This window comes from Kogia breviceps, chromosome 9 (genome assembly GCF_026419965.1).
Source record: "Kogia breviceps isolate mKogBre1 chromosome 9, mKogBre1 haplotype 1, whole genome shotgun sequence".
NCBI lineage: Eukaryota > Metazoa > Chordata > Mammalia > Artiodactyla > Physeteridae > Kogia > Kogia breviceps.
In genome coordinates this window covers 94039603-94059782 of record NC_081318.1, presented here as the reverse complement: position 1 = coordinate 94059782, position 20180 = coordinate 94039603, and the positions used below count along the sequence as shown (strand labels likewise).

Sequence of the window (20180 nt, the reverse complement as noted above, 5' to 3'; positions counted from 1 at the left end):
TGTTTCCTGAGTTGTATAGAAATTACATAGCTGTGTTACTTTCTGATAATTCCATCATGATTTGATACTTTCCTTTATGTAATTTATATTTCAGTAAAAAAGGTTCCATAAGGAACATGAATATGCTCATGTCAACAACAACAACAACAAAAAATGTTTCCTCTTATATTCACTGCAGTCACTTTTTATGATCACTTAGGCATAAAATTTTTCCTTTGCTTTGGTAATCAGACCTTCTTTACTCTCTGCTGGAATTATATATGTAAAAATTATATATATACTACTTGTAGAATCTTGACTTCTAGAATGTAGCATTTTATGTGTAATTAAGTATCTAACCTAGAATATTCTTTAATTGATTTTACAGAAGGTCTTTGCTTTTTCCTTTCACTTTCTTTCTTTTCCTCCTACCAATACAACCATTTGGTGACTTTAAGAAAACCAAACATTTAAGCCAAGTTAAATAACATTCTCAAACATCATTAGTGTATTTTTTGTATTTCAACCTAGATGTTGGTTAGAGGGTTGTTAAGCAATTGTGTGAAACAGTGCTGAGCTGGCATATCTTCATATGTGAATACATGCTACATCCTGTCTCACTCAGCTGGGGAAATCGGCTAATCTAGGTGTGCAAATGAAATCTTTAACAAAAATCTGCATGGGTTTCTGTACATCCTTAGTAATTAACACCTAACAATTAGAAAATTAGACACCCTGGAACTTTTTCAATTATAGCTAATAGATGCTGGCTATCATCCTTGTTTGAATCCAGAATTCTTCTCAAGTTTTAGATGAGATAGAAAAAGCACTTTAAGGGTCAGAGAGATTTATAAGTCCCTGAGTGCTATAAGGGGCCAAAAAAATTAAGGCAGGACATTTCAGGGTGGAAACTACTGTTTTTGTTGTTTTTGTGTTTGTGTGTTTTTAAGTCTTGTCTGAGGCTTTAGCTCTCATTACCACTATCTATTTGAAGCAGCTGACAAGACCAAAAAAGATAAAGTCCTGTGATTCAAATATCTTTACCTGATAAAAATTTAAGCAGTAGGATTAAACTGGTCTCTAGATCCTATAAACAAGGAAGACATATAGTCTTTTATATGTTTCCTTTAGCCATCCAAATGCAAGGGCAGCCAAGCATTATATGTGTTGGACATACTATCTATCAGCTCTGCAAGATGCAGAGAGGGCTCAGCGTGTGCCATTCAGTAGGTTGTAGTTTGACCTAGAAAGGCATTCTTTTGTGAAAAAGGAAATGATAGGCTCTTTTTAATGTTTATAGATTCAGGAGTGCTATCCACTATTAAAATAGCTTCACATTTAGCACAATGGATTACTGAATCTGAAAGAGGATGAGAAAAGAAACATCTGTATGAACTAGAATATATGCAGAAGCTGGGCATGACAGTACCACTGGGCAATTATCAACATCAAGTGCTTAACTATAAACAAAATTTAAAATATGAAAGAAAGATACTTTCATAATTACAGATCATGCCAACTTTCAACAAAATTGCTCCTACAAGGGACTTCCCTTGGTCCAGTGGTAAAGAATCTGCCTTATAATGCAGGAGACACAGGTTCGATCCCTGGTCAGGGAACGAAGATCCCACATGCTGCAGGGCAACTAAGCCCGCGGACCACAGCTACTGAGCTCACGCACCTCAACTAGAATCCACGTGCCACAAACTACAGAGCCCACGCGCTCTGGAACCCACGCACCACAACTAGAGAAGAGAAAACCCGCACACCACAAATAGAGGGAATCCCGTGCACCACACTGAAAGATCCACATTGAAAGAAGTAAATAAAATAAATAAATTTTTAAAAAATTGCTCCTACAAGATACACTATAAAATGGGTTCTTTTATGGCTGACTTATATTGACCCATGGGAACAATTTTATACTCACATTCCATAATCAAGGGGAAAGAGTAATCACGTTCCTTTATCTTGATGTTGTCAAGGGATATTTATGAACTGGATCTATTAACTACCCACCTCAAAGCTTTTTCATTGTATTGATAAGATGAAGAAGTGAGCTTTCCCCATAATTTTAACCTCTACATGGCACCAAGCTGTAAAAACATCCCAGGCCTTATGTTTGTAAGTGTATGAGGCAGAGGGTAAAGACATAAAGACATGCAATGATCAAGCATCATGGACTGAGCAGGGCAGTGAGTTATTATGATAAAAGAAAAATAAGACTGGAAATATAAGGCTTTTACACAGCAGCCTTTAATCCAGGAAGTTTGAATCTATGCTTTTTGAAGTTCAAGGATGGGTATAAATGCAGTTGCTTTTTCATTACCATATCAAATAATTCTCAAATTCTAAATTTAACATTAGCTGGATATCTCTCCCCAAACCAAAAAATAATTTAATAAACAAAATGGTGGTATCTTAAAGGGTGGAGGATAAGTTTCAGAATCTGACATATCTAGGTTCAAATCCTGCTATCATCACTTTTGCAATCTTGAGCAAGTTACTGTCCCTCTCAGATTTTGTTTCCTTATCTGCAACAGGAAGATAATAATATATTTCCCTTAGGAGTGATAGGTGCTTTTGTAAGGAGTAAAGTGGTTTTTTTAGAACCCTGCATGTTGTAGGCACTCAATAAATGGTTACTATTACAAAATTAGTCCTATTTAAAATTTTTCAGCTACTGAAGAATGTACTCTTTAATAAATGTTAAGAAGAAGAGGAAGAATTTGCTTTCTCTACCTAAGATTCCATTTGGTATTTGTTAGTTGATAATTAAGAAATCGATAGACAGTGTCCACTCAGTATCACACAGCCCCACACCACCAAAGAGCCACTTCATTCAGAGTCAAACCTGAGAAACTGAAAGGCCTGTTTGTACCTAGGACATCTACATAGTGAAGTTCTGTTTTACTGGCTGTCACCGCAATCCTGTGTACACATGGAGAAAACAAGCTATGGAGCTGTCAATCCCAGGCAACCAGAAATAGTTAATTAGCAGAAAAAATTACTAAAGCCAGTATGATCACTTTCCTCCTTCCTTGGCTTCTTTGCATGAATGGTTCCAGCCCGGGCTTGGGGACTTGCTTAGTTATGCCTTATTTAACTTGACCAACTGGAGGGTGTTGTGTCAGCCTGAATGAGAGCTTCCCAGAGCCGTCACAGCACGCAAATAAGTAAGTTCCTAACACTCTTTGGAACCCTGAAAAAGTTACCTATTAGCTCCCAGCTTCCAGCAGGAGCACTTGGCACATTTTCCATCTGCTTCCTTGTCATTCCTCTCACAACATACTGTGATCAAAGGAGACTGTTTTTTAAAAAGGCCTGTAGATATGTAATGCTTTCATTCTTGCACTGCTTTCTATAAGTCACAGCAAAGTGTGACTTGGAGTTGAGACAATGAAATATTGTTATTTAGGCATAGGGAATGAAAGCCATTGAAAGGGGAAATGATCAATTTTTCCTTCCAAACTGAACCAAGTATTGCTTCTTTTTTTTTTTTTAAGTATTGCTTCTTGATCATTATGTATCATTTAGCTAATGTAAGTTAGATCTATAAAATCAAAGGAAAATAATTTTGCAAATGAAGTAAGATTGCCTAACATATGTGTTTTTGTTAACAGGAAGGACTGAGGATGCTCATTTCAAGAGATCTAGACTGTACCAATACAATGTATGTCCAGTTTTCACTTCGATTTATAGCAAAAGGTAAGTCATTTCTATGAGTATGAATTCACTATTTCCCTACAAGCAAATTTCCCCGTGTATAATTCCTCCTCCACAGAGAAGTAACAGATTTGAGGCCTATAAATTTTGTTATATAGGAGAGCTAAAATAAATTTGAGTACATAGTGTTCACAAATGTTCTATAATATATATTCCTTTAAATATAAGGGTAAGATAACTACTTGGTGTTTTTTGTTTTTTGTTAATAATTTCATACAGATGTGGTAATCATACTAGTCCTGTGGTAGTTAAATTTATCATCATGTCCCTGAGTCTTTTTTCCACCACTTCTTTCTAGCCACAAGAAATTTAAATTAAAAAAATTTAACTTATGGAAACTTGGGACTTTCTTTCACAGATATGGACAGTGAACCCCAAAAGTCACCTCTGTCATTCTGACCTTTCATATTAACTAACTAATTTTCTTGACAAATAATGCCATTTGGATATAAGAAATTCTCAAGTAGATTTTCTGTGTATTCTGGGATTTAAATGTTTGGCCCTTTGTAGAACTGTGATGCCTATAGAATCAAAAAAATTTGATGTAGTATTTCCTAAATGAAATACAGAAACATATATGTTCATATCTGAGAAAAAGGAGATACTATTGTTTGAAAATGCACGATTTGGTGTGTGTTTTGAGATACATTTATACAGAAATCCCAACCCATCATTACTTTAAGTTGCCTCGGAAGCATTTGGACTCTAAGGTGTCTATGTGAATATAAGTCAGCTTATTTATCGATGCAAAAAAAATAGTCTAAGATCATACCATTTCCCCATTTTTAGAATGATGTGTTCATGCCTCTGTTACCTTCTTTCTAGGTACCCCAGAGAGGTCCCACTCTATTCTATTACAATTCTCCGCCAATGGGGGAATCACCTGGCACCTGATGGATGAATTTTACTTTCCTCAAATGACCAACATACTTTTCATTAATGTTCCCTTGCCATACACTGCCCAAACCAACGCTACAAGATTCAGACTCTGGCAACCTTATAACAATGGTAAAAATGCACATGTTCTCCTATGATCAAAACTGACTGCTGCACGTTAGCATGCTTGCTCCTAAGGTGTGGAGGAAGGGTTTGTCAGCTGAGTGGCTTTGCTGTCCACAGCACCTTTTACATGCTTCGCTTTTGAGGAGTCTCAAGCTTTATATATCTTTATCTGCATACTTGACTATGTATTATCTTCGGGCTTGACTCGTAAGTTCTCGATGAAAATACAGCTAAATCCTGTCACAGAGCTAAGGTTTTTAAAATTTAATCCAGCTCTACCATTAGGTACTCATCAGTTGTAACTACATTTTTTACTGAATTCAGTTAGGAATACAGAGTTCTTTTTTTAAAAAATATTTATGTGTTTTTGGTTTGGGGAGGTTTTTTTTTGGCTGCGTCAGGTCTTAGTTGAGGCACGTGGGATCTTTCATTGTGGCGTGCTCTAGTTGTGGCATGCGGGTTTTCTCTCTCTAGTTGTGGCACGTGGGCTCCAGAGCACATGGGCTCTGTAGTTTGCGGCACATGGGATCTCTAGTTGAGGCACACGAGCTCGGTAGTCGTGGCACATGGGCTTAGCTATCCCGCTGCAGGTGGGAACCTAGTTCCCCAACCAGGGATTGAACCCGTGTCCCCTGCATTGGAAGGTGGATTCTTTACCACCCGACCACCAGGGAAGTACCCATAGTTCTTCTGAGTATGGCACTTCATTAGTGAGCTAGAACAACATTACAGCAAAAGCCGTGACACAGTGAGAGGGGCTGACACAAAGCAGATAGTGCCTGAGATAAAATATTCTTATCCCATACGCTTGCCTCAGTGATAAGCTAACGTGAATGTATAATTTAACAGTATTTTCTTTTTTTTTTTTTTTTTTTTTTTTTTTTTTTTGCGGTACGCGGGCCTCTCACTGTTGTTGGCCTTTTTTTTTTTTTTTTTTTTTTTTTTTTTGCGGTACGCGGGCCTCTCACTGTTGTTGGCCTCTCCTGTTGCGGAGCACAGGCTCCGGACGCGCAGGCTCAGAGGCCATGGCTCACGGGCCCAGCCGCTCCGCAGCATGTGGGATCTTCCCGGACCGGGGCACGAACCCGCTTCCCCTGCATCGGCAGGCGGACTCTCAACCACTGCGCCACCAGGGAAGCCCTAACAGTATTTTCAAATGGTGGTTACAGAAAACGATTTTACAAATTTGTAATGTTTTATTGCTTCCTGTAATTCTACCAACTACTGATTATAAAGGACCAGACTCTACCAAATTATGCATTTAATGGCCTAAGTAAGCACAGAGACATCATATTAAGCAGATTCTTTGCAGAGGTAACACAGAAATGGATAAGAAAAATGTATTTCCATCTCTAAAATTTAACCTGAATATTTCCTTTATAACTAGTAAGTCAAAAAATAATTTTAATTAACTGTGAACAGAAAAAATAATCTTGTGTAATTGCTGAGGAAAAGTCCAAAAAAGAAATGCAACCAGTTTCACAGTCCAGAGGATAGTTGTCTTCATGTTATGTTTGGAATGCTCACCAATTTTTCTTCATTGTTTTCACCAACTGATTTCAAAATAAGAAAAGGGAAGAAAGCTACTAGGATTAGAACAGTGATAGGATTAGAGAGGGAGAGGCACATGTGACTTCATTTAAATCATCAGGTTGTTTCTACAGGCTCCTATTTACAGATCCATTTTTTATATTTTGTAAGAATTCTACTAAAAGTAGGAATCAGTGAAGAAGCATCCTTGAGGAATCTTGTTTCTGCTTGGTATGGTCTTACCACGTTGTTTCCAGTTCAATCCAAGGGATGCTTTACAAAAGCACTGAGCTCACCCTTCTTATCTACTCAGTAATATCTTCCTTAAACACCCTGCCTAAGTCGCTCAGTCAAATTCTCTGACAGCCTAAGGAGTGATTTTCCTAGTTTTCTGTATGTTCCCACATATCTTCAACTAAACATACAAGTTTTGAAACGCTTTAAGGGGAAAATAAAGTATTATATAACAGAATATTTTCTTCCATGTAGTCTTTAACACCTAAATAAAATTGTGCATTGAGTTATAATGGCCATGTTCCTTCAGCCTGAAGGAAGCATGATTCTAAGTCATGGGTTGACTCTAAAAAGTCCTGAGTTACTCCATGAATAGACTAGTTAGTGCAACTCAGTACTAAATCCACAGATTGACCACCCATCCTCACAGATTCTGATATCTTACAGAGTCCCCTAAACCGTGAAAGCATAACTCAAAGCCCACTCTTGTGGTGGAAGGTCCATAGCACCGCTGTGACGGGAATGGCAGCAGACTCTTACCAGCCTTCTGAAATTAGTGAAGCTGCTCCATGCAATGCCAATTTAATAGCACTGAAAGCTTAATTTTTTCGCACTTTAATCAGTGTAAACACACTGTTACATAGTTTATGCTTCTTTGTCTAGAAGGAGTCTGTTTAATCGGTTATTACTGAGTTCCTTCTGTCCTTTACTTTCTTCCAATGAGCAAAAATGTCCATCTGATTTTCACCATTGAAAAAACTTGCTTTATCCAAAAATGCCTTAGGTAAGAAAGAAGAAATCTGGATTGTTGATGACTTCATCATCGATGGAAATAACTTAAACAACCCTGTGATGCTTCTAGATACTTTTGACTTTGGGCCCAGAGAAGACAATTGGTTTTTCTACCCTGGTGGTAACATTGGTCTTTATTGCCCATATTCTTCCAAAGGAGCACCGTAAGTACTTATTTGAGAAGGTAAAAATAAAACCCCTGCTCTCTACAGGTCACAATTATCTTTTGCCTAAATGGAGTCCTTGTTGTTTTCTTGTATAACAGCGAAGAAGATTCAGCGATGGTGTTTGTTTCAAATGAAGTTGGTGAGCATTCCATTACTACTCGTGACCTGAATGTGAATGAGAACACCATCATACAATTTGAGGTACTTGATTTTGTTCTATTAGACATGCTTTAAATTTTACCTTGAACAAAAGCTAGGAAAGAGGAGGAAAATCTCAGATGATTTCATGCATTATGACTTTCCATTTCTGTGCAAGGACAAAAGAGATTTTACATCATAATTCACTTTTATTAGCAGAACCAATTGTCCTACTAAGATTTATTTCTGAATTTTGGTCCTTTATTTATGACATAATCCCCCCACCTACTACAATGGGAAATTGTCAAAATAGATTATTTCAAACATTATAAAACTGAAAAGGACCATACTATTCTAGTATTATTATAGTCACATTTTTATATATTACTTAGGATCCAGGTCACTGTAACTATACCATGCCAGCACATTTATATAATATTTATCATGGTGTCATGAATTTTACACATGAAATAATATACTGTTTCTTATAATTTCTGGGTATTTCATTAATATTTGCGGACTCCTTATATTTTTCAAGACAGCAAACTAATAATGTATAAAAGAAAAATGTTTATATATTTCAAAAGCTTAGATAAAATCAGCAGAACCAAAGGTACATTGTGCTAGGGTTCAATAGTATTAACTTTTTTTTTTTTTTTGGCCTCGCCACATGGCATGAGAGATCTTAGTTCCCCAACCAGGGATTGAACCCATGCCCCCTGCAGTGGTAGCATGGAGTCCTAGCCACTGGACTGCCAGGGAATTCCCATTAACTTTTTTTTTTTCTTTTTCTTGTTTAATTTTTATTTCTTATCAGAATAAATTTGATTGCAATGTTGTGTTTGTTCTAGGTGTACAGAATCTGGTTCATTCATACGTATACATGTATCTAATCAGGTTTAGACTCTTCCCCATGTTGGTCATTAACAGAGCATTGAGTAGACCTCCCTTGGCATCCAGTAGGTCCTTCTTTTTTTTTTTTTTTTTTTTTTTTTTTGCGGTATGCGGGCCTCTCACTGTTGTGGCCTCTCCCGTTGCGGAGCACAGGCTCCGGACGCGCAGGCTCAGCGGCCATGGCTCACGGGCCCAGCCGCTCCGCAGCATGTGGGATCTTCCCGGACCGGGGCACAAACCCATGTCCCCTGCATCGGCAGGCAGACTCTCAAGCACTGCGCCACCAGGGAAGCCTCCAGTAGGTCCTTCTTGATTATATATTTTATATGAATTATTAAATGCATGTTAACCCCAACACCCTAATTTTTACATTCCTTTCACCTTTTTCTAAGTCTGTATGGGCCTTTCTCTGTGGAAATACGTTCATGGGCATCAATTTTTAGGTAACACTAGTAAATTATATCATCGGATATTTGTCTTTCTTTCTCTGACTTACTTTACGTAGTATGATTATCTCTAGGCACATCTGTGGTGCTGCAAATGGCATTGTTTCATCTTTTCCATGGTTAATATTCCATTGTGTACACGGACCACTTCTTCTTTGTCCATTCATCTGTAGATGGACATTTTCATTACATCCATGTCTGGCTATTGTAAATATCACTGCAGTGCACGTTTGGGTGCCTGTGTCTTTCTGAATTCTGGTCTTCTCAGGTTATAGGCCCATTAGTGGTTCAGCAGGATCATATGGTAGCTCAATTGTTACCTTTTAAAGGCACCTACGGGCTTCCCTGGTGGCGCAGTGGTTGAGAATCCGCCTGCCGATGCAGGAGACACGGGTTCGTGCCCTGGTCCGGGAAGATCCCACATGCCGCGGAGCAACTAAGCCCATGAGCCATGGCCGCTGAGCCTGTGCGTCCAGAGCCTGTGCTCCGCAACGGGAGAGGCCACAACAGTGAGAGGCCCGCATACCGCAAAAAAAAAAAATAAAATAAAATAAAATAAAATAAAAAATAAAGGCACCTTCATTCTGGTCTGATTGGTGGCTGTTACCAGTTTACATCCCAGCAACAGCATAGAAGGGTACCCATTCTCAGAAACCCATTCAGCATTTATTGTTTGCAGACATTTTTTTCTGATGGCAATTCAGACTAGTGTGACGTGATACCTTTTTGTAGTTTAAATTTGCCTGTCTCTAATAATTCTTGTTGAACATTTTTTTCATGTCTCACGTGGTTGTAGGTAGGAGGCCTCAGTTCCTTGCCACATGGATCTCTCCTTAGGGCTGCTTGAGTGTCCTCATGACATGGCATCTGGCTTAACCCAGGATGAGTGATCCAGCCCGCGGTCCCCAGGACTATCGTGGCTTCAGCTTGCTGGGGCCCCGCCAGAACCAGCAGCCTCAGTGAGGCTGCCCTCCCCTCGGGCTCCGGGGCAGTTCAGTGACGGCGGAGGGAAGGGACCCCAAGCCAGGAGTTCCAGCTCTGTGGAAACGCGGGCTCCATTCTGGGCGCAGGGGGTGGGACTGCTGTGCCCTGAGGCCTTCCGGGAGGGCCCCATTAACTTTTGAAGATACTTGTTTCATAGCTGAAATCTATACCAACCATTGCCTAATTTCATCAACAAAAATCCTGAATATTTGCTCTAGATTAACTGTCTGCATCCTCTAAATTAGAGTTGTTTCTTTCATCTTAAAGTCAGAGACCAAATGATGCCTTAGTGGAGAAATTATTTCTCTATCTATTTTAAACTTTCTGTTATATTTTCTGATTTTATTTTAAGTTACTTATATAACCTTCTGTTATATTTTCTAACATTTATGCTTTAAATGTTAATAAAAAGTAATCCCCGTGGCCCTTTCAAGAGTTCTGTTATCAGAAGAATCTAGGTAGATACAAATGCCTATAGCTGAAAAGTTTATCGAATGTCAATAGTTTACTCATCAGAAGGTAAGAGGAGTAAGTTCAACAACAACAAACATTATATAAATATATCTGGTTGCTCTGACAGCAAGAAAATGTTGACCCCAGTTGGAAGTGGGAAAATTTTTTCATAGAAAGAATCACATGCTTTATTTAAGTTTTAGTTTAATTCACTTGAAAGTATGAAAAAGGAATGGAGTGGTTATTTCCCTAATGGTTAAAAAGGTCTTTCGGAGAACATTCTCCCTATGCCAGGGAAATAGTGACAATAATTGTATTTTGTTCTAAGACTGAAAACATACTGAAGATTCTCCATGTGCAGAACTTTGGGGATTATGTGAAGGTATCACAAGAAGGAAAGTAGAAGTTCTTTCCATCCAGCAGTCTGGAAAAAAGCTAACGGTTAGAATCAGGGAAGCACTCTTTTCATTAGGATTTGCTTGGCTTGGCAGTGAAAGTGGGCTAACGGTCAAATTTGGAATTCCATGCCAACCTCTGCCTTATTCACTTCCTAGCTTTTTATAAAATGAGGGAAAGTACATTTTTCATGAGACCCTTTGAGGTTCTTTATGAAAAAGTATTATTTAAAAGTAATATGTAATATTACTCAGGCAAAACAGAATTTCATGGTGTGAAGTATTTCAGCAAGACAGTTCCCAGGAAAATGGACTCTCGAGAAAATAATGAAGTGTTGAATCATTTCAAGGCTTGTTGCTCTGAGGTAATTTGTATCATTTTTTCTTCTTTACCAAGATCAATGTCGGATGCTCAACTGATAGCTCCTCTGCTGATCCGGTCAGACTGGAATTTTCCAGGGACTTTGGGGCGACCTGGCACCTGCTGCTGCCCCTCTGCTACCACAGCAGCAGCCATGTCAGCTCCTTATGCTCCACGGAGCACCACCCGAGCAGCACCTACTACGCAGGGACCACCCAGGGCTGGAGGAGGGAGGTTGTGCACTTTGGGAAGCTGCACCTTTGCGGGTAAGGACCTGCTGCTTTGCACGATGTTCTTCTCATTTCACGGTTTTCTCTGTAATATCATGGTTGCCTTGCCACTTTATCAGGGAAATTTTTTTTGCGGTATGCGGCAAAAAAGACGTGGCCTTTCCTGTTGCGGAGCACAGGCTCCGGACGCGCAGGCTCAGCGGCCATGGCTCACGGACCCAGCCACTCCGCGGCATGTAGGATCTTCCCAGACCGGGGCACGAACCCGTATCCCCTGCATCGGCAGGCGGACGCTCAACCACTGCGCCACCAGGGAAGCCCCACATCAGGGAAATTTTCACCTTACGTTTCTTCCTCAGTTCTCCACTGAAAGTAGATCAGTGGATGTTTAAAACATAGGAACTGCACTGACATACTATTAATTCATAGTTTGAAGATAGATTTAAAGGAGCACACCCTGGGCAGCACCCCATCCTGGGGTTCATATCCCCATGGGTCTTTATTAGATCAATTAGGAAGCAACAGAAATACGGTTGTCCCCTAGTGTTATAATCCGTCTCCCTTCTGCTCCCTACCTCACAATATAAATGCAGTTAGAATTTTTACTTTCGAACATCTGCCTATTGTCTTTCGTGCAAGGAGAGGGCACATATGGAGGATGGAAGCCCGCAGAATATTCCAGATGTCTCATACAAAAAAAAAATTTGTTAGTGCTCTTTCCCCAGGCATTTCTACTTTTTCAACCTTTCTCAGCATTCTTGTTACATATATTTGACTCTTCTGTTGAAAAGCTATTTGGAGATAAAGGACTTCAATTCCAATAGAAATGAATGAAAAGTATAGTTCAAAAAATAAAACTAATAGTATAAGTGAACAAAGAGAGGAAGTCAGCAAAGCAGTCTGCCTCAGAATTTGTCTTTTCTCTCAGAATAAAAACTTAAGGGTATGCCAAAAAAGAAGGAAGTACTAATATCATACTTTCAAGATGGAGATAGATTTACATTCCTGATGTGAAACTCAGCATAATTAGAAGTCTTGAGTCTTCAAGCAAAACTAACACCTAGTACTCTTCCAAAAGGGTGAAAGTGAATCTTCAAAAGTCTTCATTCTCTTTGAACGTAAATCTATTCACTCCTCATCATATCATTAGCAAAATTTTTATAATTTGATTGCTAAAGACTCTAATATTTTGTGTTATCGAGTTAGTCATTTATTAATTCTTATTATTACACCAGGATATTATTATAATTATTCTATTAGAAAATCTAATTGTTTTTTAAAAACAAGCATTACTAAGCAAAACATCCTCAAGATTCTTTAGAAGTGATAGCTGAGGAGGCAAGGAGAATCTCTGAAGACCAGGAATAAATAGAGCTGAAGACTTAGCCAGCACAACTGGAAAGCTGCTATTGGGGTGTTTGGGGGTGGGGTGTGAACTTTTCTGTAGAAGAAATGGGCAGGGGGAAATAGCTCAGGAAGAACTTTTTATCCCAGATCAGTTGTGTTATTTAAGATCATATGTTGCGAGAAATATAAAGAGGCTTACCGAAAAAGTGGAAGAACTTATTAGAAAAATACTGGGGAAGGGCATGGACTCCACTCAGGAAGTTTGGGGACATCAGCAAAAGGAGTTCGTGATCCTCCTTTTTATCATGCTATTTTAATGTCAGTCAGCAGACTCCAGCTCTCATTTTCTGGAACTCTTAATTCTACATTTCTAGAAAAGAAAATCTGAGCAAATCAGCTACAGCCAGAAGGCCAAGCATTGCAACAGAAACATAAATGCCAAAAATCTGTGCTTATGGGCAGTGCAGGCAGGGGGAAATGGCTGGATAAACAGTCACTTTGGCTCCTTTGACCAATACCCTGGTTAATTATGGTACTGTGAAAAGCTCCAGGTTTCCTTTTTAGTGGACTGCTAATTTCTTCCAGTTGCTCAGCTAAGAATTAGATTAAATAGAAAAGAACCCTAAAGATAGGGTGAAGGCCATGATTTTAGATTGTCTTAACAACTGAGACTTGCGTCCGCAAGTTCTCACATGAAAATAATCCGATTTAAAGGCGTATGATATACAGTCACTGCCAATCAGAGGTACTAAATGAAGCTACCCACCCCAGGACAGTGCTCCAGGGTCATGGAGCCTGCATCATTACCAGTTGGCTTTGTCCACCAGGCTGTGCTTACACATAAGACATGGAGATGTAATTCGAACGAGAGAAATGCAGACATCTGTATTTTCACCGACTGGTATATTGGGAGTCAGTTTAAAATATACCTCCTCTAATTATAAAGGTACAGAACTTAAACCATCATGTTATTTACATTCCATGTGATTTTCATTTCTATGAAAGGAAAGTAAATCTGTTAAGGAGGCATGCCCACTCCCACAGTGGTGTAAACCTACCTTTCAAACTGCCTTCAACTGTTTCTGCAAAGAGAAGAATTTGCCTTAGAAGTGTTGTCTAGTCCTTGTTTCAGGAAAACAATTAGCACTCTTCTTAAGACCCACACAGGCATGAATTGCTGGAAGGCAAAAGTTAAATTTTCTCCAACTCAGTGAACCATTCCTTGGTTTGTATTCAGCATGGTACATAATAATGGCACAAGTGCTAGATGCTAAAAAATATATATTACCCATGTTTAAATTGCCTTTTTCTGTGCACTCACAGGACACTAGGTACCAAAAAACTACACTAAATGTTTCAGGTGCAGAAATGGCTGTTTCTTGCCTTTACATATAGTCAATTCACATTTGAAGCATAAGTATTGAGCTTCCATCGAATTTTATTCACATCACCCTTGTGTCAAACATTGAGTCTTTTTGTCTTTAAAACCTCCTAATAGCTTTTGCTTTATGCAGTTTCATAATGAGTCAACCAAAACCCCTATTTAATGAAAGCCCTGCTGTGTGCTTGAAATTTTAAGTTTACATTAAAAAAACAGATTCTTTTGAATACCACTGGCTGGGGAGAACAGATGCTGACATTCACCAGGGAGGGTGGCAGTGAGAAATTTTCAAAATAAGATTTCAGCAGACTGGGAACCACAGTGAAACCAGACCCTTCAGTCCATTTATCATAGTACCTGCAGTTTCTGTGTCAAGACAGGTGAACAATAATAAATATCCAACCAACGTGGTTCATTTGTATTCAGAACATTTGAATAAATAAGAAGTTCAAACCAAATCGACGTAGGCTTTGTTCAAAGGAAAACTCCAGCCGTTTCCCTCAGCTCAGCAGACTGAAAGTTCAAAAGGTAGGAAGTGCTTCTTGCCAAGACTAAACTCTGACAAGTATTAGAAAATAAAAGTTAATTATGAACTGGCATTTTGGGGGCAGCTTAATATAGTTGGAGTCTTGATATAAACAATGAAATTAGGTTTAAAATTATATGTGGGAACTTGACTCCATCTGCTTTACTATCTGCTAAACTTTAGAAGTCTAGTAAATGCTTCTAATACTGACTTCTAATTTCTGTTTCTCAAATAAAAAGAACTATTCTGAATTTGGTTTCTATATAATTGAAAATTGGACAGATTCACAGGGTACAAATATGAGTGCACATGCCATCTCTATATCTAGTTCCTCTGAAATAAAGTCTATCTTCTTTGAACTGAGTTTTGTACATAATAAAATATACTCAACTATTTCTGGCCTGCTACCTAAATATGTAGATTATTTCTAAGGAGCTAACTTATCATCAGCAACATGATAGGACAATCATCTTACAAGTAAAAAGGAAAACTGTGTTTCATTTAAAAAGAAATGAAGAGGGCTTCCCTGGTGGCGCAGTGGTTGAGAATCCGCCTGCCGATGCAGGAGACACGGGTTCGTGCCCTGGTCCGGGAAGATCCCACATGCCGCGGAGCAACTAAGCCCGTGAGCCATGGCCACTGGGCCTGTGCGTCCGGAGCCTGTGCTCCGCAACGGGAGAGGCCACAACAGTGAGAGGCCCGCATACCGCAAAAAAAAAAAAAAAAAGAAATGAAGAAATAAGAGATATTTAACTAAAAATAAATCTGACTTTGTCACTGCTCTCTTTAAAATAATCTTTTGGGACTTTCTGTTGCCAATAGGATAAAATCCAAAACACCCTAGTTTGGCTTTTAAGGCTTTGCATAACAAATGACATTCAAGAAACATTAATTGAGCATCTGCTATGTGTGAAACACTGTACTGGGCACCATGAAAGTGTGCAAAAAAGAAAGAGGTATGAGCATTGCCCTCTAGGAGCTCATAACCAATGAGGCAAATAGATGTGCTTTTAAATACCTCCAGCTGTGATAACTATAATAATGGAAATTCCATCAAAATTATGGAAGAGAGAGAAATTAAAGGATGAGTTATTTACCATATGACCCAGCAAATCCACTACGATTCTTCAAAAACAAAAATTGAAAACAGGTGTTCAGACAAATACTTGTACACGAATATTCGCAGAAGCACTATTCACAATAGCCAAAAGGTGGAAACAAAACACATGTCCATCAATTGACGAATGGATAAATAAAGTTGATATCGCCATACAATTGAATATTATTCAGTCATAAAAAAGGATGAAATTCTGATACTTGCTACAACATGGATGAACCCTGAAAACATTATGATAAGTGACTAAAGCCAGACATTAAAGCTCATATAGCATATGATTCCATTGATATGGAATATCCAGAATAGGTAAATCCACAGAGACAGGAAGAAGATTAGTGGTTGTCAGGGGCTGGGTGGAGGGGAGAATACTTAATGGGCACAGGGTTTCCTTTGGGGTGATGAAAATGTCTTGGAACTTGATAGAGGTGATAGCTGGCTAACACTGTGGAGGTACTAAACGCCACCAAATTGTACACTTTAAATGGTTACTTATTACCTTTATACTTTGTGAATTTTACCTCCATTAAAAAAAAGATTAGTTATGTAGAACATAGACAGTATTTAATGGAAAAATCCTCAGCAAGAAAAGTCAATATTGAAAAAGGTGGAAGCTCAAGTGGAATTTTGACATAGTGATGGGATTGGGAAGGGTTTATAGAAAGCAGGAACTTTATTGGCAAAATCCTGGAGTTTGAGGAATGGAGTTTATGGTCCTGAAATGATGAATCATGTTTTGTACTTCTTGAGTGTGGTGCAGAGGTAGTAACTGCCCATTGCTCATTGATTAGATGTGCTTACTTAGATTAGTGTGTTGATTAGATTTTGAAGGGCTTGTATCTCTTTTCCAGATCTGTGCGTTTCAGATGGTACCAAGGATTTTATTCTGCTGGCTCTCAGCCAGTGACATGGGCCGTTGATAATGTTTATATCGGTCCCCAATGTGAAGAGATGTGTAACGGACACGGGAGTTGTATCAATGGAACCAAGTGTATATGTGATCCTGGCTACTCAGGTCCAACCTGTAAAATAAGCACCAAAAATCCTGATTTTCTCAAGGATGATTTTGAAGGTAATTTCTTCATATAAAATCGATGTAGCTTTGTGAAAGAACTTATACATTAAGCACAATTTGTAATGTAGAAGTAATCATTAAGTTCTACTCTGATATTTCATTATTTATCATTACGTTTGGGACCACCCAAGCCTTCATTTAGTTCTGAATTTCATAGGGTTCCTTTTTTTTTTTTTTTTTTTTTTTTTTTTTTTCGCGGTACGCGGGCCTCTCGCTGTTGTAGCCTCTCCCGTTGCGGAGCACAGTCTCCGTATGCGCAGGCTCAGCGGCCATGGCTCACGGGCCCAGCCGCTCCGCGGCATGTGGGATCTTCCCGGACCGGGGCACGAACCCGTGTCCGCTGCATCGGCAGGCGGACTCGCAACCACTGCGCCACCAGGTTCCATTCTTGAAACAGTGGTCAGTGAGAGTGAACAAGACCATATGAGAAGATCTAAGGCTATTTTAGCCAATTTTTTCTATCACATGTAATTTCTGATCAACGATAATTTTGGAAAATGTCTATAGAGGGTTAATCTTGGGTAGAAGGAGCAAGTTTCCAGAAATATAAATTCTTGTCATTGCTTTATCACCAACTCATTATGCAGCCTTTTGTCACTTTATGCACCTCAGTTATACCTAGAATCTAATGTCATTATGTATGAAGATATGTGACAAAGTAGAAAAATGTATGTGCTCTAATGATTGAAATTATTCACAGTTAATTGGATATCCATTGGATATGCTTTCTGATAATACTGGAAAAACATTCTCAAAAGAGAAAGTCTTAAATAAATGTAATAGCTCTCTCTGTTAGGATAGTGGGATTAAAAGATTTTTTCTTTTTCCCAAGTTGTCTGTAAATTCTTTATAATATATCTATGGTTTTAAGGTACATTTTAGAATTAGGTTTAGGTATATCAATACTATGGAATATTATTCAGCCATAAAAAGGAATGAAATACTGATACATACTATAATATAGATGAACCTTGGAAACATTATACTAAGAGAAAGAAGTCAGACACAAAACGCCACATGTCATGATTCCATTTTTATGAAACACTCAAAATAGGCAAATCCATAGAGACAGAAAGAAGATTAGTGGTTGCCAGGGGCTGGGTGAGGGGGAAATGGGCAGTAACTGCTTAATGGGTACAAGGTTTTCTTTATGGTGATGAAGAAATTCTGGAGCTAGTTAGCACAACACAACATAGCTTTACAACATTGTGAATGCACTGAAAGCCATTGAATCATTAACTTTAAAATAGTAAAAATGGCAAAATTTATGTTATATGCATTTTACCACAATCAAAAAAGTAAATTAGATCTAAGGTGAATATCTAAAGAGATTGGCAGGCTGGTTTTGAAAGACATTATTTAATAGGAAATATTAAATTACACTGAAATTTCTCCCATTAAAATTGTGTTTTTTTAAAATATTATATAACACTGGCCTGATACTGTCCTCTCAGTAGCAAGGACACAGTGAAGAGACCAGTGGAAAGGTCTCATTACCCTTTTTTAATTGGGGGCTGAACCACTCTGACTAGCCAGTGTCTTTTTTTGCAGTGCAGAGGAGCAGGAGGGAACAATTTGGCTGGACCGCAGATACTCAGGAAAAGTCCTCCTCCCTCTGTCATGTGGACCTTAAATCATATAGTCAACGTTAAATAGTTGAAACAAGCTAAAATGTTGAAGAGACTTCTTATCCCCAAAATATGTGACTTCCATATTCATGACTTCATATTTTAAAACTGCACAAAGCACTTACTATATTCCTTTAAAAAAATAATATGACTGTATTTGGGGTCATAGGTAAACCACATTTTCCACTTTTTTCAGGTCAGCTAGAATCTGATAGATTCTTATTAATGAGCGGTGGAAAGCCATCTCGGAAGTGTGGAATCCTTTCCAGTGGAAACAACCTCTTTTTCAATGAAGATGGCCTACGCATGTTGATGACACGAGATCTGGATTTATCACATGCTAGGTAATCATTTTTAAATGCTGTTGAAGAGCCACCTTTTAATATAAAGTAGCAGAACATAATCAAATCAGAAAGAAGCAGAGATCTCAAGGACGAGGCCTTCCATTGTAAATGCTGAGCTTCTCTCTTGTGAAAGACTCCATTAAGACACAATTTATATAGTTTCCATTCTAAAACTGAGAGAGATTTGTACAATAACTGGATTAGAAATGAAACACAGCTAAACGGACAGAGGTTTATACCTGGTCTTCTACATGGTGGATGACCAGGAAATGACAACGTTTAACTCACTTTATTTTGGTTTTTTTTTTTTTTTTTTTTTTTTTTTTTTGCGGTACGCGGGCCTCTCACTGTTGTGGCCTCTCCCGTGGCGGAGCACAGGCTCCGGGCGTGCGGCTCAGCGGCCATGGCTCACGGGCGCAGCCGCTCTGCGGCATGTGGGATCTTCCCGGACCGGGGCACGAACCCGCGTCCCCTGCATCGGCAGGCGGACCCTCAACCACTGCGCCACCAGGGAAGCCCCGTTTAACTCACTTTAACTTCAAGAAAGTAATGTTACATCTTCTTTATCCACCTTCTACAGAATACTTTTCATTAGCACTTGGACTATGTAGAAGTTATTTACCATTCTTAGGAGAAAGCTTAATTGAAATACAGTACATCCACAAATTATTCACAGTTAATTTTATATCCATTAGCAATCTAAGAACATCTAAAGTGTAGCCTTATGGTTTATAAGCATTTCTTTCCAATGATTTGCTCGTACATTCAAACCACTCATTTTCTAAATCGAGCACAGTCACTCAGAAACAAACATTTTAAACTGGCTCAGAGGATTATGTCCTGTCAAGATGTGTATCCCTTGATCATTTGATGAGCCAAAAACTTAGCCAGTAAAATAGAAAATACAGTTTAACATGTGTAAAATGGAACCCTGACCTATTTTTGCTAGTGAACAAAGAAATCATGTTTCATCTTTTGGAACATTTCTGAGTATCTTAACATACACTGTAACATATTTATCCTCTTCTTCCTCCTAAATCTTTCATTTATTGAATTATAAATTTGATCATGCTTCATAGAAAATACAACTCTATCTATGAGATAATAATTTTACAGTTATAGAACACAAGATTTTATTTATCTCCATCCTGTTTTAATGCATGTAGTTTGTTTCTCTTTATTTAAGATTTATCATTGGCAGCTGAGTTCTCTAATTTAGAAATTGTTAGATTTTTCCAAATAATTCTAACATGGTTTATCTATAAATTAATATAAACATTTTCCCAATACAAGTAGACAATGTGCTAAAAGTGTTTCTCTGTAAATGATTATTGTCTTTATAGATATAAACTTCACAAGGCACTAACCATGTATTTTTGTCATTAATCCAATGTTAAAAGCTCTATTATTTATCTCATCTCAGTAGCATGCTGT

General features: G+C 38.4%; 1 protein-coding gene across 4 annotated transcripts in view; it reads left to right on the top strand.

Moving 5' to 3' along the window:
* The window catches only part of RELN (reelin), a 539216-nt gene that overhangs the window by 459300 nt on the left and 59736 nt on the right, over positions 1–20180 (top strand). For all 4 annotated transcript variants that reach the window (XM_067042797.1, XM_059074483.2, XM_067042796.1 and 1 more), the window contains 7 exons: positions 3603–3687; positions 4531–4713; positions 7256–7427; positions 7529–7631; positions 11138–11367; positions 16551–16771; positions 18599–18746. In XM_067042797.1, the coding sequence (XP_066898898.1) occupies positions 3603–3687; positions 4531–4713; positions 7256–7427; positions 7529–7631; positions 11138–11367; positions 16551–16771; positions 18599–18746 (1142 nt within the window). The remainder of the gene's footprint in view (positions 1–3602; positions 3688–4530; positions 4714–7255; positions 7428–7528; positions 7632–11137; positions 11368–16550; positions 16772–18598; positions 18747–20180) is intronic.